The sequence below is a fragment of the Radiomyces spectabilis genome, assembly GCF_025331425.1.
Source record: "Radiomyces spectabilis strain NRRL 2753 chromosome Unknown BYT42scaffold_2, whole genome shotgun sequence".
Taxonomy (NCBI): domain Eukaryota; kingdom Fungi; phylum Mucoromycota; class Mucoromycetes; order Mucorales; family Radiomycetaceae; genus Radiomyces; species Radiomyces spectabilis.
Window position 1 is genome coordinate 1,768,960 of NW_026251927.1, and position 23,600 is coordinate 1,792,559.

At 43.7% G+C, this 23,600-nt stretch overlaps 8 protein-coding genes and 1 non-coding gene across 9 annotated transcripts; 6 read left to right on the plus strand and 3 right to left on the minus strand.

Annotated features, from left to right (window-relative positions):
* Positions 1–127: 127 nt before the first annotated feature.
* BYT42DRAFT_629005 (uncharacterized protein) lies at positions 128–955 on the plus strand (the record flags this gene model as incomplete). The annotated part of the gene is made up of 1 exon (XM_051572431.1): positions 128–955. One exon carries the CDS (start codon positions 128–130, stop codon positions 953–955), a length of 828 nt encoding a protein of 275 aa, XP_051427357.1.
* A 316-nt stretch (positions 956–1,271) lies between these two features.
* Positions 1,272–2,174, minus strand: BYT42DRAFT_542973 (uncharacterized protein; the record flags this gene model as incomplete). The annotated part of the gene is made up of 1 exon (XM_051565646.1): positions 1,272–2,174. The coding sequence occupies one exon, from the start codon at positions 2,172–2,174 to the stop codon at positions 1,272–1,274; it is 903 nt and encodes a 300-aa protein (XP_051427358.1).
* A 422-nt stretch (positions 2,175–2,596) lies between these two features.
* On the plus strand, positions 2,597–4,079 carry BYT42DRAFT_602262 (aspartic peptidase domain-containing protein). The gene is made up of 4 exons (XM_051571046.1): positions 2,597–2,691; positions 2,778–2,934; positions 3,001–3,462; positions 3,568–4,079. The coding sequence occupies exons 1-4, from the start codon at positions 2,612–2,614 to the stop codon at positions 4,057–4,059; spliced, it is 1,191 nt and encodes a 396-aa protein (XP_051427359.1). The 5' UTR covers positions 2,597–2,611; the 3' UTR covers positions 4,060–4,079.
* Positions 4,080–4,163: 84 nt separating this feature from the next.
* BYT42DRAFT_591940 (integral membrane protein DUF106-domain-containing protein) lies at positions 4,164–5,210 on the minus strand (the record flags this gene model as incomplete). The annotated part of the gene is made up of 4 exons (XM_051570581.1): positions 4,164–4,462; positions 4,548–4,709; positions 4,771–5,048; positions 5,113–5,210. The coding sequence occupies 4 exons, from the start codon at positions 5,208–5,210 to the stop codon at positions 4,164–4,166; spliced, it is 837 nt and encodes a 278-aa protein (XP_051427360.1).
* Positions 5,211–5,475: 265 nt separating this feature from the next.
* On the minus strand, positions 5,476–6,935 carry BYT42DRAFT_193703 (beta-lactamase-like protein). The gene is made up of 2 exons (XM_051562475.1): positions 6,903–6,935; positions 5,476–6,802 (listed from the first exon to the last, which is right to left on the minus strand). Exon 2 carries the CDS (start codon positions 6,742–6,744, stop codon positions 5,575–5,577), a length of 1,170 nt encoding a protein of 389 aa, XP_051427361.1. The 5' UTR covers positions 6,745–6,802; positions 6,903–6,935; the 3' UTR covers positions 5,476–5,574.
* A 2,658-nt stretch (positions 6,936–9,593) lies between these two features.
* On the plus strand, positions 9,594–12,256 carry BYT42DRAFT_641899 (major facilitator superfamily domain-containing protein). The gene is made up of 9 exons (XM_051572567.1): positions 9,594–9,931; positions 10,030–10,049; positions 10,149–10,387; positions 10,465–10,690; positions 10,755–10,848; positions 10,922–11,350; positions 11,437–11,469; positions 11,534–11,608; positions 11,679–12,256. Exons 1-9 carry the CDS (start codon positions 9,620–9,622, stop codon positions 11,916–11,918), a joined length of 1,668 nt encoding a protein of 555 aa, XP_051427362.1. The 5' UTR covers positions 9,594–9,619; the 3' UTR covers positions 11,919–12,256.
* Positions 12,257–12,414: 158 nt separating this feature from the next.
* On the plus strand, positions 12,415–15,056 carry BYT42DRAFT_556812 (uncharacterized protein). Its single transcript, XM_051566822.1, has 13 exons — positions 12,415–12,515; positions 12,580–12,652; positions 12,710–12,740; positions 12,815–12,829; positions 12,894–12,914; positions 12,976–13,132; positions 13,195–13,286; positions 13,373–13,571; positions 13,646–13,852; positions 13,923–14,237; positions 14,307–14,513; positions 14,577–14,773; positions 14,830–15,056. Exons 1-13 carry the CDS (start codon positions 12,464–12,466, stop codon positions 14,911–14,913), a joined length of 1,650 nt encoding a protein of 549 aa, XP_051427363.1. The 5' UTR covers positions 12,415–12,463; the 3' UTR covers positions 14,914–15,056.
* Positions 15,057–17,255: 2,199 nt separating this feature from the next.
* Positions 17,256–17,328, plus strand: BYT42DRAFT_t24. Its single transcript has one exon. It is a non-coding gene; the product is annotated as a tRNA-Thr (tRNA).
* Positions 17,329–18,489: 1,161 nt separating this feature from the next.
* Positions 18,490–23,501, plus strand: BYT42DRAFT_193900 (glycosyl transferase family 41-domain-containing protein). The gene is made up of 2 exons (XM_051562476.1): positions 18,490–18,748; positions 18,822–23,501. Exons 1-2 carry the CDS (start codon positions 18,626–18,628, stop codon positions 23,082–23,084), a joined length of 4,386 nt encoding a protein of 1,461 aa, XP_051427364.1. The 5' UTR covers positions 18,490–18,625; the 3' UTR covers positions 23,085–23,501.
* The last annotated feature ends 99 nt before the right edge of the window (positions 23,502–23,600 follow it).

The following is a 23,600-nucleotide window of genomic DNA, read 5'->3' on the forward strand; positions in this document are numbered from 1 at the left end:
ATTTGTTGTAAACATGTTTACGTATGTTCTTCTGGCATTACCATGTGCTGTGATTCTTGCAGCAGGATCTCATAACGGGGCTGCCGCGTCACTTGCAAATTATTCCTTGGCAATTAAATATACGAAAATGGCCATGGTTGTGGCACGCCACCTGATCTGCCTCGTGTCGCTTGTCACAGTGTTGGCTATTATGGAAGGGGTTCAGGTCATCGGCGCTTATTATTCGTGGCAGGCCAAAGAGCCACTCTCTGCGTCCTCGGTTATGTCCGTCCTTCCTATTGTGGAACTTCCTGCTCTGTATGACACGGCATCGGATAATGACGTTTCTTCATCTGCGACATTGAGCCCCCAAGAACCAATAAAATTGACCGGTGTCCTATACGATTCAGTGAGGAAAGATGGATCACCAGAGGAACCAAAATCCGCGGAACACGAAGACGAGGTTGCCATCGTACCCTTGGTAGCTACCGACGACTATTCAGAGTTAGAGACGACGGACCGCATCGGAATCCCTTACTCGTTCCCCTCGGATCTATGGGACGAAACCGATTTACCTACTTCTGTTCGAACCGCCTTGACTCCTCTCAGTCATTCTCTGGATGGCACAAAATTGCTCAACGCGGTATCGCCTTCGACGCTAAGCACTGCGACCATCGCTTCGACTCAGAGTGCAAATGGCGTGCTGAAACACAAAATTCAACAGCTCTTCCATAACCACAAATCAATCTTGGCAGAAAAGCCAAAGCAAGACACAGCTCAAGAGACTATTGTCAAGCGACGAAAGTTGGCATCCAGCTGGCGTTTTAAGAAAGCACCCAAACGCATCGAACCTTTGGCAAACCGTCGCAAGAAATCGTTTGATGAACTTACCATCGTTGTTGAACCGACCAAATCCTTTGGTATGAAGACACAGCTCAAAAAATCGCCTATCGCAAAAAAGCTTTTCGCCAAATGATAAGCTACTCCAAAGGCATGGCATGATATACCAGCTTTTTATATTCCCGTTTAGATTTTAAATATTCATCGATTCGTTTGACCTTTTGTTGTCTATGACAAAAAACACATCACCAATTATTCCATCTGTGCACGCAGGCGGTGACAATTCCCGCAAAAAACAATCTTTTGAATAAAAAAAAAAATGACCGGACCATTTACCATTGCGTTTTGCCTGTTGAGTATTACTGTGCTTTGTTGCGGTGGCGGTTGATTAACATGCTATTTATTGTATGGAAAGGATAATGATTACAATGGCGGGGTCAATTAGGTTTATATTATTCTTGGTATTCTTTGTTGTTCGTACTGGCGACACTGTGTAGCTCCTGGATTTCTTCACGAGAGAGCTCAACTTTGTTCTGTTTCTGAAAGCCCTCGGTAGAGACGATGACAGGGACAGACAAACATCCACGAAATTGGTCGACATACGTTGATAACACAAACGTGGACCCACTGGAGGTCAAGGCGGATTTTACAAGATTGGTTACAACAGTACTGACACCAAACCACGCTCCCCCTTTTCGGCCATTGATCCATGCGGTTCGATCATTATGAGAGACCCGATACAGTGTCTCCTTCTGCTCATTAATGATACCATAGTCAACAGCTGGTTTGCCATCAATGGTGGCACTGTGCCATGCGACGACGGGATGTTGGAGACTACCAAGAACATGGGCAGATATGTGTTCCGAAGAGACATTGCTCAGGTGGGCCAAGTGGGCTTTTAATCGTAGCCCCGATAAACAAGTGCCTACACCGCAGATATGATGCGATGGTAGACTCGTAAGGTCGTTTAGATAGCGCACAAGTGCATCCATAGGCTCAGCGGTCAGAATAATTAGCGCTTTCGGTTGAATAGGCGACATGGCATGGACGATGCTATGCAATAATTTTTTACTCCGGTGAATCCATCGTTGTCTCTCTTCAAATTCCTGCTGCGGTGTGTCGGCTGTGATAATGATAACATCGCAACGTCCTGCTTCGTGAAACGTTGCTGCTCGCACAGTAACACCCGTGTCGATAGCGGCTTCGGAAAGATCCACTGCTTGACCTTGCAGAATACCGAGACTCATATCGACGAGCAAGATCTCTTGAGCGACGCTACGCATCACCAAACCGTAAGCGATGGTACCACCTACCGATCCAGCGCCAATAATGGCAACAGTATTATGCGGCCGCATATTGTGTATTATAAAGTGTCGAGAATGACAGTTTGCGCAAAAGGAAGGTGGGAAGAAAAAAGGCACGCGGCGAAAAGGCTCCGTGGACTATCTCATATTGAACAGGCCAGGTTCATTAAAAATGCCGATTCGACGAAAGAAAATTTCAAGTTATATTATCATTCTGCCTCTTGTTTTTCTCTGCTATATGGTGATTTGGCTATTCAGATAGTCTTTTTGAAGCATAATACATATCAGTATTCATGCTACTCCTGTGAAAACCGGTGTCCCTGTGTCTGGCCTTCCCCTGTTTCACCATCGGTGAAATAAATTGATTCACCGATCTCGATGAGAATGGTTCGCTTCACCTCGGCCAGTAATTATGAGGGTCGTATAAAGGGCAAAGCTTTAGGTTTTCCGGTTTTAATTTTCCTTGTTCCAACCTAACCTTTGTCAATATGAAGTTTACACTTGGTTACGTTGCTGCATTGACCGCGTTGTGTGCTAATTTTCAGCTAGCCGAGAGCGAAAGGCTAAGGTAAACCTGACAAACAAAGAAACAAAATACGTGGTATTGGTCGACTTTGAAATCGGGACTGAAGCAATGCAAATATCTCTTTGCAGCATGACACTTGAACAGAAAAAAGGACGTGTACTCAACACACCAGCCCAGTTGAACCGTGCTCTAGCCAAGTACGGTGTGGATCAATCCAAAGGCCGTATCAATGTCGGCTCCGCCGCGGCCATCATTGAACTGGATAGTGCTTACGTCGATGTAGAGGTAATTGACTTGAGTACTATGGGAACGCTACACGGTACTTACTGATATCCAATTCTTTGTTCCAAGTACGTTGGTAAAGTTGGTTTTGGCACGCCGCCACAGACCTTCAACATGGATTTCGACACGGGCAGTGCAGATATATGGATACCATCCGTAAAATGCGCCAAGTGCAACCATCATAGCCGGTTTGATCCCGCCAAATCATCGACTTTCAAAGGTGGCGGGAATGAAACATGGAGTTTGCGGTACGGTGATGGCTCTGCGGTGACTGGGGTCATTGGGCACGATACTGTGCATTTGGGGGACGTCACACATCCCGGTCAGCTGGTAGGACTCACTACGGCGGAATCCAATGATTTCCTACGCGATCAATACATGGATGGTATATTTGGCCTCGGTTTCCCTAGCTTATCATACACAGGACAAAGGGAATCCATCGTCGTTGCTATGCACCAGTCAGGGACAATCAATCAACCCTTAGTGGGCGTATGGTTAGGCCGCGCTCGTGATGGTGGTCACGGTGAAATTGTAAGTGCTTTACATATTTTGTCTTCTTTTCCTTCTTCATCTTTCTGCCTGACATTATCTAACCACTGACGGTTTCTTGTTTGTTTGTTTGTTTGTTTATTACAGATATTCGGCGACGTGAATCCGAATCACTTTGAAGGCGAGATCAAATGGATCTCTTTGATAAGTCGAAAATACTGGGAAGTCAAGATGGAGGGAATCGAGATCAATGGTGAAACCATCACAAATACTTCTCAGGCGGCTATTGTGGACACTGGCACAACCTTGATTATTCTTCCTCCAGCCCTTGCTAAAGCCATCCATGACGCCATTCCCGGTGCCAAGTTCAGTTCGCTTTACGGCTGGCAGATTCCTTGCACGGTCAAAGATTCCGACGCTACTATCTCGTTCAAGTTGGGTGGCTACGATTTCCCTATTTCGGTCACTAATCTGATCCGCGAAAGATCTCCACCGCAAGACGGCATGAATCTGTGTTACTCGGGAATCGCAGAAGCACCTATTCCGCTCATCATTATGGGTGACACTTTTTTGAGAAGCTATTACTCAGTGTACGATTTCGAGCAAGGTCGTGTGGGCTTGGCGCCTGCCAAGAAATAGACTCGAAAATTAATCACTGCTCCTTTTCTTTTTTTTCTTCTTTTTACTTGATAAAGAAAGATTGAGAAATTATTTTGAACATGATCTATAGTATGATTGGGGTTTTATCGACGACGACCACTCTGTTTCTGCTGTTGGGCAGCCTTGATCTTTTCTTTCATGGATGCCTCTTTCTTGATTTCGCGAGATCCGGTTTTCTCGGCAGGGGAGCTTTTGATGGCTTTGCCATACTTCTTCAATAATCGCTCCTCTACATCGTCCAGTTCCCAGTTGTGTGGCGTAATAAGCACGTTTTCTTTTTCGGCCAAGAATAGCTTGTTAAAATCTTGTTGCTGTCCCGGTTGTCCCATACCGGGCATGACACCGGGCATAGTGCCCATGGCCGCCATATCGAGACCAGCAGCTAGATGAACAAAAGATCATGTTGGCTGAGTTCCAGGCTCTTCTTTTTTTCCATCAAGAGATTATGGCTTATTGAATACACATACCATTGTTGTCTCCCAAAATTAAAGCGAAAACACTACCGAGACCAAACAGATTTAGGAAATACCAGGAAAGCGATGATACCCAGGTGACATCCATATCACGTGTATCGACGCCACTCTGCAACATGGTTTTGAATCGAGGCGTCAAGGGAAATGGGAGCTTGACTGAATGATTTATACGATGATAAGCACCTCACTCTGGATCACTTGTTTCCGCGATACTTACTAACAACAAATCCTTGGAAAAAGAAATTGATCCATCCCATAATCACCATTTGCGGCACCATATTCATCATCTGCTTCTTCATACCCTCCATCATGCCTTCCATCATTTCAGGGTCCATTGGATTCGGCGCAACAGGACCTTCTTTAGCAGCATCTGGATTCTTCAAGTATTTGCCCTGTTCATAGGCCTGCGCAAGATAGGTTTTTCGGCTCGCAAATGCGTGCTGCGGGATACTGTTACCAAACAGTCTTAAGCGCATACCGCGCAACAGTGCCTTGCTAGTGAAAGAGACAAAGCATCAGTCATGGTAGGTTCGTATGCTGTCTGTGTGGTTGTACTCACGATTCTTTTATTGCTTTCAACTGCGGCTTCTTGGGTGCACCGGTAATGAGCATAGTAATTTGATGACGAAGTACACCAACAAGTACCATGACAATCATAATAGGTATGAGTACCCAATCCCGAATGGCTAAGAAAAGCAATGGTTTAGTCGTTTTTCGTCGGATGGACGCATACACAGAGAAGACTTGCCAGGATCGAGAATCATGCTGTAAGAGGAAGAAAGACACGAGTTAGCTGTACTGGACGAGCTAGAAGCAATACCGTGGCTGATAATTCAGAGAATGATTTGAGGGTCAACTTACGAATCGGCCATGGTTGAGTAGGAATTCGTAGATGAGAGAACAGAACTTGGTTCTTTCGAACTGAGTCTCTCAAGCGTGGAGTTCAAATGTGTGTGGGTGTGACTTTTCTGAACACGTCGGACAATCAATTGGCAAAATGCAAACGAGTACTGCCTTTTGATCATGAATGCTCCTCTGGCTTATATTTTATTTCAAACGACCACAAATCTCTTGCGCAGTAAACATCGTTGTCTCTGTTATCAAATTCATTTAGAGCGGCTCGTCGGATTTCTTCCATCACCTTTACCCCTTCTTCGCTTTCATCCCCTTTATATCTTGCGCTAAAATGCGTCAGTATTAACTTCCTGGCATTGATCTGCTTCGCCAGCGCTGCTGCCATTTGTGGCGTAGAATGGCCGTGCTCTATCGCTCTATGTTTCACTTCCTCATAAGTGGGTGCTTTCTCTCCCGATTTAATGTTCATTTGGTCCAAACTGGTGAGCGCATTGGTCGCTTCATGCACTAATAGATGCGGCTCGTGACATAAAGGCACAATAGACGAAGCATCGAATGTGTCTCCGAGAATAACGATCTGTCTTCCTGGACGCGAAGGCGGTGGTACAAGCATGGTGCCGTCTGGTAATTCAATACTTTTGTTATCGCGCTGAAGTTTCCCCAAAATCGCCATGGGATTCTTATATCCTTGCTGTTGAAGTGCCTCTGTATTGCGTTTCAAGATGGGCATCAGCTGAGTCACGTCCAATTTGCCCGGGCAATCGGGTTCTTGGATAATGTAGCCCAGCGATGGGATAGAATGACGTATGGGGGCTGCCGAGACCGTGTATTCAACGTTGCCTTGCTTGCATCCAAAGCGATAATATTGATGTTCAATCAGTTGTAAATTCTCGCCTGGCAGTTCGTTTTCGTGGTAATCGGTAGATACGTCGCATACATCATTGTCAAGTAACAGCTCGTGAACTCTGTACGAACGACCCAAGCGCGAGTAAGTGGATTGGAGCGTGCTTCGCAGCCATTTCCGTAGTGGCGACGGTCCATAGACATCAATGGGCGGTTGCTCGGTCGTGGATTTGCCGGGATTCAGGTTATCAGTCATTGAGCACATGAGCGGAGCAAGGCCAAAGCAATGATCGCCGTGCATATGAGTAATAAAGATCTTGGTGATGCGGCCCATTTTCAAATGACTTTTTTGCAGCTGATGTTGGGTAGCTTCTCCGCAATCAAATAACCAAATGTCGCCGTTAACTCGTAAAGCCATAGCTTGATGATTACGCGTAGAACTAGGCTGAGCACTGCCCGTGCCCAAGAAAGTAATATCCATAGGAGCCGCCATGTTCGTAATCACACGATGGATCGAAATACAAGACAACGACAAAAACTGACTTAAAAACCTATTTCATGCACAGAAAAATTCGCCAGCACCGAAAAATTTTGCACACCAGTCATCATCAATCATCAGTGATTTACATCGCGAATGTGCAAACTACATACCCTTGGATCGATCTCAGTAAGGGCCATTTTACAATCCTTAGGTCAAAACGCGCCCTAAAATTTGTATTGTATTTTTCTCAATACATATCAATAACCAGCAATCGTGACGTATATGGGAAAAATCTAGATGCTGTTTTGTTTAAGCTAACATATTTTGAAGTAGGCCTATCTGGATCTGTGCCGATTACGGCATAACCAGAAGCCAAGATGTTTAGCTTTTGCTTTCTATTGGATTAGACTACGGGATATCATAAAAGTAATGGCCATTCCATGAGCATAAAATTCTATCGCAGTAATACGAGATGAATTTCATGTTGCTGGAATGAATTTCTATTTCTAAAATGGAATGAAATTTTCATGACCATGACTTTTTACTGGAACGCTCTTGTTGGGATGAATTTCTATGACCATTACCGTATTGCTGGAATGGTTCTATATAATGAATTTCCATGGATTTCCATGACTATCATTTTGCCACACCCGGACCCATATCCCTTTTTACATTCTGTTCCTCTCATGTTTTTATGCTTATGATATTTGATTGAATAGAAATAGTGGATAGGATTCAAGTATTGCCTAGTATTCTTTTTATCTGCCGAAATAAAATAGCTTCTATCTATGCTGCTTATCATAATCATTTACTGTGAGTGATGCTTATTTAGGTTACTTTTGAGCTTTCACGATCTTGGTCGCTCTACCTAGCTTGCCATCCGCCAGATGATCCATGCTTTATCACGACCAGTCTTATAGCAATACACCGACGTGTGTCCTTGTACTGTATTACAAAAATACCTTGTCTCCTCATTCTATTGACTGTTGAGATGAACGAAATTGCCTTTCTCACTTATGAAGCCGAACGATGAGTTTCCATCGATATAAGACATTCTCAGATATTCTCGGGATTACCATGGCAATTGGATGCGTGATCGGGGCGAGATTCACTGTTGATTGGTGTGGCGGATGGGTCTATCGATCAAGCGAACCTTTTTTCGTCCCCGACATCTTGAAAAAATTGCGAGATTCCCTGGGTTACAGTCATTTCGTAATTTTGTGATCCGCACTCTGATCGTGCAACAGAAACTGAAAGTGAAAAGAAAAAGAGAAAAAAAAAATAACGGTGTAGATTTTACAGTTACAACCAAATAGGACCAGAAAACCCAAAACATATAACAGAAAGACAAACACGTCAATTGTGCCTTTTCAGGATATTTGATATGCATGGGATAACATTCACCCAGTTTCCCACGATGATTTCCCTCTCTTTATATGCACAAGTGGATCAGAGGGGCTACGCTTCCTCGGAAATCCTGAATAACAAAAAGTTCTCCGATCTTTCTGCAGAATAATATTGGTCTTCATAAATATAACCGAGGAAACAACCATCTAAATCTACTATCACACGACATGGCTCGATATCAAACACAACGATCGAGCAATGGCTGTTGATTGCAAACAGAAATCCGCTCATGAAAACCCAGAAAAGGAGGAGCATTTCTCTATATTTCTTTTCATCACGTGGAACCTTCTTGAATGATACAGAACGAAGTGATATACAGTTTTTGGTAATTCAGGTTACGAATCATGTTCCCGAAAATCTGTCCGTTCGACCCTACGTTGCGAAAGAAGCGTGCTCCTCCAACCATTTCAAAGTCAGTGAAGTATCTCTTAAAAGTCCATGTTAGCATGGGAAATTGAAGAAAGACCGATCCACTATTATTATTCATCTTTTCTACAACATTGTCATCAACATATCGAATGTGCGGGAACGTTGATTTTTGTTGTTGTTGTTTGTTTCCAATTAAGAATTCTAGAAAACTGAGCACGTTCATGCACCAAGTTCGTCCGAAGTCCGGAAATGATTTTGAAAACGAGAATGCAGCAGCAGAATAACAGTGCTTCATGATCTATAAACAGTGATGCAGAAAAAAAAAAAGACGCAAGAAACACGCGCTTCTTCGCTTACAAATACCATGAATTCACAGCAATGTAATATCTTGGCAATGACAAACGATTAAATTATAGATCCCCATCGATCGGTCTACCTATCTTTACAGTCAGATGCAAGATTCATCTAATATGTGCTTGATGAGATAAAAAGCCATCATTCGCGCTACATGGACTACCGGTGCCGACATTTGTAATATCGCGCTTTGATGCGATGCGGTGCAATGTGGTGCGGTGAGATGGCCGATTTTGGTTCTCGGTGGCAAGAACTTTTGGTGTGTTCCCCTCCACCCCCCCCCCCCAAAAATCAAAGAACCGCTGATGACCGCACTGAAACTTGATATTTCCAGCCCTTATTCTTTAGCCCTTCTAGGATGAAACTGTTTATTGAAAGAATTGAGCGAGTCCTTGTGTGATCCATGAAAAAAAAAAAAGAAAAAAATCATGGCATGCGCATGTTGATAAGTTAGATATATAGGAGAAAGTGATTGATCTGCTGTAATTGCTGCTAGCACGGTTGTTGAAGATTCGGTCTGGGATGAACACCTCGGCTATGGCTAGCGTGGCCGCATAAACTTGATTGGATCATGGCAACTAGGCAGCATGAGTCACACTGAGCTTCTTTGCGCCGTTTTGGTAAAGGGAGAATAGTTTTGCCAGCACCAAGAAGTAACACCAAAAACAAATGAAGCGACACGGTATATAAACAAGCTCGTCCATTCCAATTGACTTTTTGCTTGTATTCTCTTTGAAAATTTTGCATTTTTACAACCATGACAGAGAAAGACTGCAAACACAGCTTGGATGAAAAACGACCTCCTTCACATAATGACGAAAGCCACCATTCCAACGCATCGACGACTGTTCCCGAGACGACACCGTCGTCGAATCTTATATCCACGTTAAAGAAGCTAACATTGTTCCTGGGTATTTTGCTTTCGATGTTCATGGTCTCACTCAACACCACCGTCGTCGCTCCTGCAATGAGTATTATTGCAACAGAATTGAATGATCTAAGTTCTCAGACTTGGATTGCCACAGCTTACCTTGTTGCTTTCAATGCATCGCAACCTCTTTCGGGAAAGGTAAATGATCTGATTACGGATGAACTATTTTGCTCCCACATTAAAATTATGCTGACATCCCGTTTTCTGCTTTTGTGTTTGCTTGAAAAACAAAACAGTTCTCGGATATCTTTGGCAGGTGATTTGCTGGTTTTTTTTTTTTTTTTCACCACAATATATGATGTCCGGCGTTTCGGAACTTTTTGCTCACCTTGATTTTCGGTTCTAATGATCACAGGAAAAGCGTGCTTTTATTTGGCATTCTGCTGTTTTTCATTGGTTCCTTGGTCAACGCGCTATCCTACAGCATGGGTGTCTTGATCCCAGGACGTACCGTACAAGGTTTTGGTGGCGGCTGCGTCATGTCGTTGGCCTTTATCCTCATTACCGATCTTGCACCGTTGCATTTACGGCCTCGGTTTCAATCCTTGCTCACTGTCGTGTATGGTCTTGCCAGTGTCGTTGGACCGCTGATCGGTAAATTGTGACCCCGCACTTTCGCCATTATCCTTTGTGTCACTCACTGGGGAATTCTTTCCTTTTTTTTGGTGTAGGAGGAGCATTTGTGGATAAAGTGGATTGGCATTGGGATTTCTGGCTCAATGTGATCTTATCCGCTATTTCTTGGATTATTATCTTTTTCTTGTTAAAGGAACCGACGGATTCACTCAATTCCTCCTTTCTATCAAAGATTAAGCGTATTGATTGGCTCGGTACTATTTTTGCCATCTCTTTTATTTGCTGTTTATTGTTAGGCCTCAATTGGGGCGGATCCTACGGGCAAGTAGACCGAGTTACTACCTGTATAAGCACTGGCTCGCCTAACGCATTGATTTTATATTAGGTGGAGCAGCGCTCACTCTGTTGGACCCTTTGTTGGTGCGGCTGTATCACTGATTGCTCTTGTTATTACCGAAGGATGGATTGCGCCCGAACCCGTAAGTTGAAAAAGTGCTTCTACGAGCTCAATTGAATATACACAATAACTAAGGCCTGGATGATTTCCATCAGTTGTTACCGGCAGAGATCATGATGAACCCAAGAATTATTGTGCTCTATCTCTACATTACTTGTTTGGGAGTGGGCTTCATCGGCACACTTTATTTCGGCCCTATTCTTTTCCAAGCCGTCTTTGGCGCTGACAGTACGCAATCCGGTATTCGTCTTATCCCCTACATGGTGCTGCTTATTACTGGCTCTATTGGCAGCAGCTGGTTCATGATCTTGTTCCCATATGTCAAATTGTATATTGTCATTGGTGCTGTGAGCAACCTTCTCGGCTACGGTCTCTTTTACACTGTCAATGAATACAGCTCTTACAGTCAGCAAGTGGGTTTCCTTACATTTTGCGGTTTTGCCTACGGTCTATCGCAGACGAATGTTATCCTTGGTGTGCAAATCCAGGCCGGAAAAAAGAACATGGCAGTCGCCACAAGCTTGGTAATTCTTATTTCCTTTCTTTTTTCGTTCGCTGTGTATGCAAAGATAAAGATGATCAGATGGATAGCTTACTCCATAAATGATAGAATAACTTTTTCCTCATGCTCGCTTCATCCGTGGTAAGTAGCAGATTCGCTAAACATGAATGCAAGCGTACGTTGTATGCTAACAAATGCCTGCTAGGGCGTGGCTGTATACCAAGCATTATTCCAAATTTTTCTGGGCAACAACCTCAAAAACGTGGATTCCAGTATTCTGGTAAGTTTCATTGAGTACATCCTTTACCAAAGATTTGATCAACTCATTGCCGCATCCACATTTTCTGCAGGCTATTGCCAACGACCACGGTGCCATTGAAAATTACCTGTATATCCGCAATATGCCAGAATACGCGCAACGGCCAATTATTCATGCTTACTATCAAGCTCTTCATACTGTCTTTATTATCCCCATCGTTACAGGCGGCATTGGTGTGATCTGTGCTCTATGTATCAAAAACACCCGATTCGGAGGACCCAAGCCGCCAAAGGAGCAATCAAAGGACCAAATCGAAGAATCCATCCCCTAAATCATCTTGACCCGTCCTTAACCATGTATTCACCTTGCATCACTTCCTCATATTCACTCATTTCATCCAATTACACCCAATTACATCCTACAGTGCATATCAATAATCTCTGCCTTTTTTCTCTGTGTTACCATGTCTTTTAGAAATAATTGCAAACTCTGTAGGTTAACTATTGAGCCATTTTGTCCCCTACAGAAGAAAATTACTTTGCTACACATCATATAATGCGCGCTGTAATTCTCTTTTTGCTATCCCGATGCAATTACAAGAATAGCCTTGGTCTTCTCATTTTTTTTCATAATTCGTGACCATTTTAGTTGAAAAGTGCGTCAATGCAGAGGCCAGCTTGGTCTATAGAACTCTTCCGCCCACTTTAGGAAGGTAGACGGGAATGTATTTTTTTGATACAGCTGGAGCAGAATATGCGACTTGTGGCAATGGATCCATCAGTTAATGTTACACGTGTGAAGCTAAGCCTGAACACAAATCTTTAAACCGGTATAACCGCTACAGTGTTCTTCCCTCAACCCAGATCTCTCTACTGAATGGAGTCATCGCTTGAATTAGAGTATCCAGTAGTCGTCAGCATTGACTTTGGTAGGCAATGTCCGTATTATTTCCCGGTAGAAGTGTTTATTGACAGTGTTGCACGACCGTTCAGGAACCACGTATTCCGGAGTTGCGTATGCGCTCACTGCCAATGACAATAGAGATGTATACGATGTTACTCTGTGGTATGCAATGTCAAAAAAGAGATCATCAGTTTCCGTTTCCAACTAATCAATGTAAAGGCCAAAGCAAATCCAACATTCATACAGCAAGGTAGGTCTTACTTTAACTGAAAAGCTGCCAAATTCTGAAAACAAAATTTAATTCGCGAATCATTTCTTACTTAGACACCAACAGAAATTGTAAGCGGATGTTGGGTCATATCGATGTAGTACACTTGGATTAACATGTATGTTTGTCCTGTAGATGTATGACAGAAACACTCATGTAAGTATATTTAGTGTGTATGGATATCCGATCCAAGGAGTGATAGTAACTGTGGGCACAGAAAGTGACTTATTGGGGTAATGCGGCTCGAACGAGCGTTCGAAAAACCAATGACAAGCATCACCATTTCCGGCAGTTTAAGCTGTATTACGATGAAGTTATGTCGGAACACCTCAAACCCCTACCGGAAGGATTTGATCATATGAAGCTGTCAGCGGGTAAGCGGAACAGAAATCAATGTAGGAAGGTCCTTCTCTCCCAACATTCTGATTGTTCATAGACTTTCTTCGAAAACTTCATGACCATGCGGCTTACGAAATTAGCAAGGCTTTCGGTTCATTTCCGCCAGAACGATACCGCTATTGTTTGACGGTAGGCTTCTATTCATATAATTTGCTTGGATCAATTGGGCTTTTACTTTTGCCAATAACGGTTCCTGACTCCACCTATTTTGACAGGTTCCAGCTATTTGGTCGGATAAAGCGAAAAGCGAAATGCGTGAAGTCGCTAAACTCGCCGGTCTTATCAATGAAGACGACCATCCGGATCGTCTAATGTTGATCTCGGAACCTGAAGCGGCGGCTCTTTATTGTGAAAATCATTGCCAAACGTTCAACATGAATGACGGGGACGAGTTTATCATCTGCGACGCAGGAGGTTTGGGCAACGACAGCATGAGGCGCGTTTTGAAAGCTTTGCATTGAAATTGGGCTATTTCTTTCTTATTACAGGTGGTACCGTAGATCTTATTGCTTTTAGAGCGCGCATCGACGAAAAAGGCAATCGTCGTTTTGAAGAAAGTACCAAGGGTCTTGGAGGTGTATGCGGATCGGTATTCATCGATAGAAGAATGCGATTGTATCTCAAGGAAAAATTAAAACACCTTATGACGCCAAAGTCAAAGAAGGAATTTGAACATGTTATGGAAGAATTTGTTCGTAAGTACATCAATATGTCAAAGTTTTCGAGTTCACTGTGACTGACCTTCTTCTTTCTTTTTTTCTTTAGAGAATCAGAAGCATGCTATGGACGGTATCGATGGTGTGACTATAAAGACGCATGTTCTCAGGCTTACCAGTGAAAGCGATCCATCCATTGGACTGGAAGATAATCATTTATACATCAGCCCTGAAGAATACAAAAAGATCATTGACCCTGTGGTTGACCAAGTCATAGAGTTGATTTACCAACAAAAGGAGCAAACCACTAACTTGAAAGCCATTTTGATGGTCGGCGGCTTCTCAAGGTCGAATTACTTGTATTCTCGAGTGTGTGATGAATTCGAAAGCAAAAACATCAACGTTTACGTACCTCAACGTGCTGGTAAGTCACCGACTATTTGCCTCAAAAGCTCTATGACAAGTGGTTTGTAAATGGATTCGATCCGTTTAGAAATGGCCGTGACTCGTGGTGCGGTGTATTATGCAATGACTCCAAGGAAAATTACGACGCGTGTATTGAGAAAATGGTACGGCATCGATTACACCACTCCTTTTGACCCGCTATTGGATCCTCCAGAACTCAAGATCATTCGAGCGGATGGTGAAGTACGCTGTGACAATCGTTTCTGCACATACGCTCGTCGTGGCGAGTCTTTGGGTATGATATTCCGTAATTCATATTGCGTTGCACGAAAAAAAAACCTGATATTGTTCTCTCTAGAATATGATCAATGTGTTTCAAGATGGTTTAAAACGTACTATCCAGACAAAACTGCTTGTACCATTTATGCCGCCGATACAGAAGACGAGCCTCGATACATTACGCAACCAGGAGTGAAGAAAATATTCGAACTTATTGTACCTATGCCATTCATTGAGGATGCGAAACCGGGTGATCGCGTCGAGTTTGAAATTAGAGTAAGTAAATAACAAAGAAGTCGAGTCAAACCCGCCAGCCTTACCGTTTCACTTAGATTTATTTTGGAGACGTTGAATTGCGGGTAGAAGCCCAAATTAGAGGAAAAGTGTACGAGACAATCTGCAACTTCAACGTTTGAAAACATAAACATTATTATGAGGACATTGTCTCGCAATCAAATAACCTAAAGTACAAATTATTGAAGTCTAGAATCTATATAATTAAAATCTTTGGAAAGTTAGCAATTTGTAAATCACCTGATCTACACTAAGTTATAAGGACCTGTTAAACCTTTTTTTCATCTTTCAACCATGCCTCGCTGCCCACTTTCACGATAATAGGCGAAACAATCAGCAGCACGATACCGTTTGCACCAGTTGTGGTCAAACAGAGCATTGTCGTCTTTCGAATAAAATGTGAGTAGAGCTCTTTTTGAAGAAAAGTGGTTGATGATACGACTGGCGTTCTTCTGTAGCATCATTCAATTTGTTTTTTTTTGTCAGTTATACTATATATGTCCTTTCATTCTCTTTCAATTTTCAATGAATCGAATAATACATAAGCAGACGTGCTTCGATCTATGAATTCATGCATCAGTGGGGTGACTATTGTTTCATCCATGGAGAATCATATATTTTTGTCTTCAATTTTATCTTTCTTCTTTTGATTTTCTCTCTCTCTTTCTGTTTACTTGATAAACCCTCACTACTATCATTGTATCAAGATCCCATCCGCATCCATAATCCAGACGATTCTTATCCCGTGTATCTAACTTGGTTAAATTGACCACCATCCTCAAAAGGGTAAGCGTCGAGTGGTCTACCATCGATTTTGCTCCGGCAAAACAGACTTACCTCTCCTTTACTTCCATCCTTCTTCCAGCTTCCGGTTTCCGTTTTCTTTTCGCCTGACAAGTTCTGGATACTACAGTTGACTTTCTCTCGCCATCCATCCATCCATCTGGCGAAATCGGATGACATCAAAGGCCATCGTCGGTGGTGTGCTCTTTTTAATCAGCAACGCTTACGTGCCCTCTTCATGTTCCTCTCCTTTGGATTGCTTCTCATCATATGGTATTCGAGCTGTCTTCCCGATTATTGTATTTTTAGCTTATAATTTGTATTTTGTATTTTATATTTCATGTACATATTCTTTTCGCAGTCTTTTCCTCTTTTTTTCCCACAGGGTTTTTTATGAGGTTTTTACTGACGCGACCATTGCTTTTTTTATCATCATGTGCTTTATTTGTTTTTCTTTCTTTTCATTCGGGGCACTCTCGATATCTGGAATCCAACTCGAAGTTACCGTCACTTCTGGCCACGTCAATATTTTTTGCCTGCTCAAGCTGACACCACCGACCCATCGCTTAACTGTCCCTGGAAGCAATTTTATTTTCCGCATCGAAGAAGAAGCTTACCTGGCGGTCCGTATCATCTTTTTTTTTTGTCCGGTTCACCATTTGGTTCAAAGGCAAGTCCAATTTCTTTTCCTTTGCTATGATGTATAATGAACGTATACTAATTCGAAAATTTTTCAATGTCATATAATCCAAGTCATGTCAAGCGATCAATGGCTATCGAAAACTCAAATAACAAAGGTAAAATATCTTGACGAAAATTTGAATCAATCAAAGAGCTTACTAACTCATTTTTTTAAATACCCAACATACCCACACATCTTTCTAGATCTATCATAGCCTGGGCGGGATGGAACTGAGGGGGGGAACCAGTGCTGCCCTGCGCGTGTTCAGAAACAAATCACGTTGCAACGTATGCCATAGGGTTGTCATTAATATACCGAAGTTCCGTCAAGAGTTCTCGCCCAGGTTATGCCGTGTATGCGTTAGGCTTTTTGTCTGACGAAAGTCGCTCAATGTAAGAGGGCGACCTCCGGTGGCAGGCGGCATCCATTGCACAGCGGGTGTACGGCTTGTTAAATATTCACAAACTATGTATCTGTATCTGTTATCGATCAATCGCTGCTTCAGCGATCTTCTGAACTTGCATGCGCGGCTAGTAAAGACAGAGAAAAACCAGATTTATTCTTTCTTCATGAGAAGCTACTTTCACTGCAATTAACTCCCTTTGTTGCACAGAATCAGAAGTCATGGCTATGATCTCCAAAAAAAAAGCCGTTTCAGAGCTGCACCGTTGCTCTACGCCTTCCGTACACGGCGGCCACTAGAAGCTGTGGAGAAGCTAGTAATGATATACCGGCAGACTCCTTCTCTCAAAAATACGCATCAGAGACAATTAAAACAAACAAATACTTTACACAACATCAAAATGAAAGCCATCGCCCATGCCAATCGTTGCGGTAACCAAGAAATGTGTGTCGTCCTAGGAAGAGTATTTTTATCGTCGAAACCAGCCAATCAAAGGTTATATACCAGCAACCCATCTCAGCCACCCAATCAGAAGCCGTCTTAAAGGTCACGTGACCTAGCGGGCCAACATTGGCATGCTGATTTTAAGGAAAAAAGCCTTCTTGGCTCAGTTGGCAGAGCGTCTGCCTAGTAAGCAGAAGGTCGCCAGTTCGATTCTGGCAGAAGGCAATTCTTTTTATTTTTTTGCAATAATCATTAAAGAGCTTTTTTTTATTTATTTTTCTGCAAGTCGCTGAAGGTGCTGGCTATATTCAAATGCGTCTTGAAGAAGAGAAGAAAAATATGAAAGTAAATGATTTTTTTTTCTTAGCGATGAGTGAGTGGATGCTCGTTGCGGACTATTGCGCGCCCCTAGGATTCATAGAAAAATGTTCAATTAGGAAAAACCCACTTGAGAAAAACAAAGGTGAAACCATGCATCAAAAGCATGGGGCGGCATAAGGGAAAAAAAAAAGGAATATAAAGGGAAAAATGAAATCATTTATATCATAGCTTAGAAGGACGGTGATGTTTTAGTTGAACAAGCTCGAAGGTTGAGTTTTCATATGTGAAAAATTACAGGTGAGATTGTTCTCTATGCTAAGTTGGTCGAGTTAAATCATTTGTCTCAAAGTGCCAATCCACTCTCATATTATTGATATCGCAGCTGTCATCGGCGTGAACCATTGTTTTGCATAATCTTGGAAATCATGAACTTGAAATAGAGTATATTCAGTAAAAGTGTTTGTTGCGCATGGATTGTACATATTTTATGGTGTCACCAATTTCGAGACATGGGAGGCTGTCGAGCACTCGATACAAAAACGCAGACTATGAGAGGTATCGATCTTGGGGTTCATCACCATACTTGTGAGTAATTGTTATTCGTAAATAGTGCAAAGTGACAAGAATATTGCTCAGAATGACTTGTTTCATTTATTACCGGCAAGCTTAGAGCTAACCTTATTGGAGATGGCCTATCAGCCGATGGATGCTACCCAAACTTTAAATAGTATTCAAGGCTAAAAGAAAGACAAGGAAACATTACTAGTTGATGAATATCCTACAAGGTGCAAATTTGGACCCTGTAAGTAGGAATGATCAAGAGGTAGCTGTGAATTTGGGGTGATAAATGATTGGAACAGTTCTGTATGATATAAGCAAATCGGTATCATTATCATGTGGGCATACTCCAAGACGATATGATGTCGCAATAATCAGTACAAATAGATAATACGTGATTTTTTTCCAACTATCCCTTTCTCATAAGATATCCCTTTTTTACTTACCGTGGTTAAAAAAAAGGTCCCATGACGATCCAGAGTTGGTTTCCCATTGATCGGTCTTTGAATTTAAGATCGATAAACAATTTTTTTTTTTTTTTATCTTGCTTCTCCTTTCTTTGTTCTTCGACCGTCTTTCTGTTTCGTTTGTTTATATTACCCTCTTTATACTCGGGAAGTACTTCTACCCTTATTCCAGATCCATGCTATTTCAACAAGCATACATGCCTGCCGCTTTTCCATTGGCAGAGAAACCTTTTTTGCAAAAATACATTCCTGATCGGCGACGATTGAGAATGCAGGAACTAGAGAAAGCATTGTTGCCGGTAAGCAAATGCGCAAGTTAACGACCTGCTATACTATTTCTCAAGTATTGGAAACTAACGTGTCATATTTAAGCTTCATTTACCTTATGCTGGTAATTCGCTACATTATCAGGCGCCTCCTCCCAGTTCCTGGCATCCGCAACTTGCCAACACCGAGCCCTCCTCTCGTTGGTACCCTCTTGTTACGGAGCAACATCAGTCTCAGTATAACCACGTGCAACAGCATTACCACCACCATCAACCATCTCCTTCTCAACATCAATATCAACCCCAGCAACGACGTCAGTGGCAACAACCTAGCCCGCATCATCATTCCAACTCCTCCCTGCATGTGTCGTCCATCATGATACCGCCTCAGTCGCCAACGCTGACCAGCTACTACCACGAAAATTACAACGAGTGGCTCGATCATTATTACCAATCGAAGCGTCGTCAGGGTCTCTCTAGCCGTGTCGATCTGGATGCTCAAAAGAGACAGAAAATACGGCATTTGAACGACGTGCATAATACATCTACTTGGGGCAATATGGATGTATTTCTGCCGGAAAATGCATCTCATCATTCTTTTTCGGTCCCTGCGCAGTTGCATGGAACCGACCATTTTCACGTCTCTGGGATCCCCCCTCAACACCATGATCCTGTATCAGGCTTCCAACAACAGCATCACTACAACGCCTACGGCTTGTTACCACACAGTACCACCGGTGCACTGGTCTCGTCATCCTCGTCCTCGCTTTCACTTCCTTTGCCAGCTGGAGCTTTGTCGGAAGAATGGCGTGACAATATGCTCCAATATGCACATACACTGTATGCTACTGCCCCCGAAAGTCCCGAGTTACTTGAACTCTTGCATACGCTCCACAGCCGGTTTCCAACCCATTTGCCTATCTTGTTATTGCTGGCTTGTGTTTACTTTGCCTATCGAGACTACGATGCATCGTTGCAATACAATCACCTGATTCTCAGCTATGATCCCGAGTACGTGGAAGCCATGAGTAACATTGGTACGACATTGCAGAGCATGGGTCGTTTGAGCGAGGCGGAGCACTGGTGGTCTAGAGCCGTGAAATTGCGTCCCAGTTATTTCGACGCTATCGAGAACCTTGTAGGCGCCTTATGCTCACCAAATGCGGTGCACGATCAGGAAAAAGCGAGCCACGGATCGAAAGCGGAAAAAGCAGCGGTGGATTTGGTTTCACGACAAAGAGAAGCATTGGCCGTTTGCGAATACGTCGAACAGTACTATTTCAAGGAGATCGACAGCGCCTTTTCGCTCACGCCGCCCAAGGAATTACCGCACTATCAACTGTCACGCTTACAGAATCTGTTTTATGCCAAGGGGAATTTAAAGTACGCGTTATCGGATGTTCTTGGAGCTCAGCGAGAGTATGAAAAAGGCCTTGAACTCGCTTTTGGAGCCAGTCTGCTTTCTGTGGCAAATCAGCTGGCGATCGCTTGCGGATCAGGAGCGGCCATGGAAGCTTCTCGATCCAATCGTGTGCTTGATATCCAATCGCTTCCTTTGATGTTGCTGCAGCCTGAACAAGCCCTGGGTTTACTTCAAGTGGTGTTTGCTTCTACGGGCGGTATTCTCCCCGGTCTCGTGACCCTCGGTTGTCCTATGCATGATAATGAGAGTTTGGCCACCGTACAACAGACAAATCAAACGACATCGACGATTCTTTTGACCCTCGCCAAGCTATACCAGGACATGATGAATCCTTCGACGCCTGTGATGGTGACGGCCGCGAGTCACGGTGGTGCACCTGTTCCTAGTTTATCCCTCCTCCTCCTCATGTATTACCTTAGCTTGGCCCTTCATCCCAGTCCGTCCACTGCCAACAACATGGGGATCCTCATGAGCAATATTCCTGAAGCCGTGGCCTTGACGGCGCTGAAATTGCCTGCGAATCACAGTCAACCGGGTCTGAACGGCGTCGTGTTAGCGATGCAGTACTACATGTACGGTCTACAAATCGATCCACGACATGCGCATCTGTATACCAATCTGGGTTCTCTGTTCAAGGACATGGGTCATTTGAACGAAGCGGTGTCCATGTATCAAAAGGCGGTCGAGTACAATAGTCAATTTGACGTGGCCTTGGCCAACCTGGGCAACGCGATGAAAGATATGGGTCGTGTCCAGGATTCGGTGCAGTGGTACAGACGAGCGGTGGAAATCAATCCGGATTTCGTGGATGCCGTCTGCGGTCTAGTGAATGCTCTTATGGGGGTTTGCGATTGGCGCGGTCGTGGTGGGGTAGGCACCGAAGTGATGGTCGATAATTACGGTCTCATGTTACCGAAAAGCAAGGATCCCCATACACGACAAGGATGGATTGGCCGAGTTGTGGATATCGTCGAGAAGCAGCTCAACGACGGCGCTCTGTGGGGTGTTGGTACATTGAAACAGCCTGTGAATGGTCAAGGAAAACTGTTCGGCGAACAACTACAGGAAATCATTATCCGTGCATCACGTGTCCAAGGGCAGCACGATGATACCCGACTGAATCAGCTTTGGCGTCAGCGATTACAGTATTTTGCAGAGATGGAAGGAAAGAAAAACGAAGGCGGATGGTTGATTCGACTCATCGAACGTATCCTTCGACGGTTGCAGCGAAAGTGGTATATTGAGACTTACGGAGAAGTGGTGCAGAGTAATGTCCAACGGTCCGCTATTTTAATCACCAAGGAAGCCGCTGAAAAGTATGTTCGGCCAATGATTCCCAGCAGTTTACCAATGCCACCGTTACCGACCGTGTTGCCTTTCCACACATTTACGTATCCACTCAATGCTAGGCAAGTGCGACTGATTTCTCATCGGAATGCTTTGCGGATCTCGCACACCACAATGAACGCTGCGTGGGTGCCGTCTCACGTCTATCCTCCCCCTCCCCCTCCCTCGCCACGGCTCAAGATTGGCTATATCTCGTCCGATTTCAATAACCACCCACTGGCGCATCTCATGCAATCAGTGTTTGGATTCCACGATAAAAAGAAGTATGAAGTCTTTTGCTACGCCACCACTGCTTCGGATAACTCGCCCTATCGGACTAAAATTGCCGCGGAAGCTGAGCATTTCATCGATGTCTCTTCGTGGTCTCATCAGCAAGTAGTGGAAACAGTGATTCGCGATGGTATTCACGTCCTGGTCAACTTGAACGGATATACTAAAGGAGCCGCCAATGAAATTTTTGCTGCTCGTCCTAGTCCCGTTCAATGTTCGTTTATGGGTTTTGCTGGCACTTTGGGCGGGGGTTGGTGCGATTGGATCATTGCCGATCCGATTGTGTGCCCTCCCGAGATGGTCAGTGGCGAAGTTTGGCGTCGACGACAAAAGGATCAGCGAGTGCAAAACGGCGAAAAAGGGCAAAAGAACGGCGACTTTGAAGGCGATATTGATCCTGAAGAAGACACCAACGATTTTGTGTACACGGAAAAGTTTATTTATATGCCTCACTCCTATTTCGTGAACGATCACAAACAAGGATTCCGCGAAGAAGATGACGAGGTGATGATCAAACAACATATGCATGGTCATTTGAGCCAAGAGGATCTGTGGATGATTGAAGAGGACCGACGATGGAAGATGCGGCACAAGTTGTTCCCTCAGTTACCAGACGACGTGGTGATTTTTGCCAACTTTAACCAACTGTACAAGCTTGAACCGACGACGTTTCATCTATGGCTTCGCATCTTGGAGCGGGTCCCCAATTCCATCTTGTGGCTATTGCGGTTTCCCCCGGCCGGGGAAAAACATTTGCATCGATGTGCTGTTGAATGGGCAGGTGCCGAAGTAGCGCAGCGCGTCATTTTCACGGATGTAGCACCGAAGCATATTCACATTCATCGAGGACGCGTGGCCGATCTTTTCCTGGATACTCCCGAGTGCAATGCACACACCACGGCGGCGGATATTTTATGGTCAGGTACACCGATCGTTACTTATCCAAAGTATGTACACAAGATGTGTTCTCGTGTGGGTGCCAGTATTGCGTTGGCTACTGGATACGGTGACCAGATGGTGGCGACGAGTGAAGAACAATATGAAGAAATGGCGGTTCAATATGCGCAAAGTCTCCGGTACAAGTATGAAACGGATCGCCATGGCAAAATGCACCGCAGAGGCCACGGACCCTTGATGGATCTTCGCAAAGAGCTTTTCTTCACCAGAGAAAGAAGCCGTTTGTTTGATACCCAGCGATGGACCCGAAACCTCGAACAAGGCTATTCAGAAGCATGGCGACGATGGGTGACGGCTGAAGAATTTGAAGACCTGAACAACAAGACATCGAATGCCAGTGGCTGTATTTGGGTGAAAGACCCTGACGACTAGAAAGTGGAGAAAATCGTAGCGTCTACAGAAACAACACATAATCACCATCTTACACACCATACGTTCATCAGCATCATTGCATATATCATTTCTATACCGTTAGTCATAGTTTCTTCTCATTCAATTCTTCACATTCCGTCTATGTGTTTATCCGATATTCATTCTTTTTTTTTTCGGTACTTTGCTTTTTTCTCTTTTTTCTTTTCTTTCTTTAGATCTGCCGTATCTTTACAGTTGACAAAAACGGACAACGGAAATCGATCTCCATCGCTCTTTTTCTTTTTCAATGCATGACTGTATGCGGATTACCATGGGAACTGAAGGCCAAAGAAGATAACAATCACTATAGTCATTGATTGAAGCATCTCCGAGACTCGTTCTATTTCTTAGTTTTACATGCTTCTTTTGGGGACATTCATTGGTGGTCACTTGCTCTTCTTGTGGATGTTGATGAATGGTTTTGTTCCATTTTTCTTGTTATTCTTTTTTCTTTATTTTTGTAGGTGAAAAACAAAT

Excerpts from the sequence above, each read along its gene's own strand:
- BYT42DRAFT_602262 (XM_051571046.1), top strand. The coding sequence starts at position 2,612 with ATGAAGTTTACACTTGGTTACGTTGCTGCATTGACCGCGTTGTGTGCT. Across the intron at positions 2,692-2,777 it reads GCCGAGAGCGAAAGGCTAAG|CATGACACTTGAACAGAAAA; the intron begins GTAAACCTGACA and ends ATCTCTTTGCAG. Across the intron at positions 2,935-3,000 it reads GTGCTTACGTCGATGTAGAG|TACGTTGGTAAAGTTGGTTT; the intron begins GTAATTGACTTG and ends CTTTGTTCCAAG.
- BYT42DRAFT_193703 (XM_051562475.1), bottom strand. The coding sequence starts at position 6,744 with ATGGCGGCTCCTATGGATATTACTTTCTTGGGCACGGGCAGTGCTCAG.
- BYT42DRAFT_641899 (XM_051572567.1), top strand. The coding sequence starts at position 9,620 with ATGACAGAGAAAGACTGCAAACACAGCTTGGATGAAAAACGACCTCCT. Across the intron at positions 9,932-10,029 it reads CGCAACCTCTTTCGGGAAAG|TTCTCGGATATCTTTGGCAG; the intron begins GTAAATGATCTG and ends AAAACAAAACAG. Across the intron at positions 10,388-10,464 it reads TGTCGTTGGACCGCTGATCG|GAGGAGCATTTGTGGATAAA; the intron begins GTAAATTGTGAC and ends TTTTTGGTGTAG.
- BYT42DRAFT_556812 (XM_051566822.1), top strand. The coding sequence starts at position 12,464 with ATGGAGTCATCGCTTGAATTAGAGTATCCAGTAGTCGTCAGCATTGAC. Across the intron at positions 12,516-12,579 it reads AGTCGTCAGCATTGACTTTG|GAACCACGTATTCCGGAGTT; the intron begins GTAGGCAATGTC and ends ACGACCGTTCAG. Across the intron at positions 14,514-14,576 it reads TCGTCGTGGCGAGTCTTTGG|AATATGATCAATGTGTTTCA; the intron begins GTATGATATTCC and ends TGTTCTCTCTAG.
- BYT42DRAFT_193900 (XM_051562476.1), top strand. The coding sequence starts at position 18,626 with ATGCTATTTCAACAAGCATACATGCCTGCCGCTTTTCCATTGGCAGAG. Across the intron at positions 18,749-18,821 it reads TAGAGAAAGCATTGTTGCCG|CTTCATTTACCTTATGCTGG; the intron begins GTAAGCAAATGC and ends GTCATATTTAAG.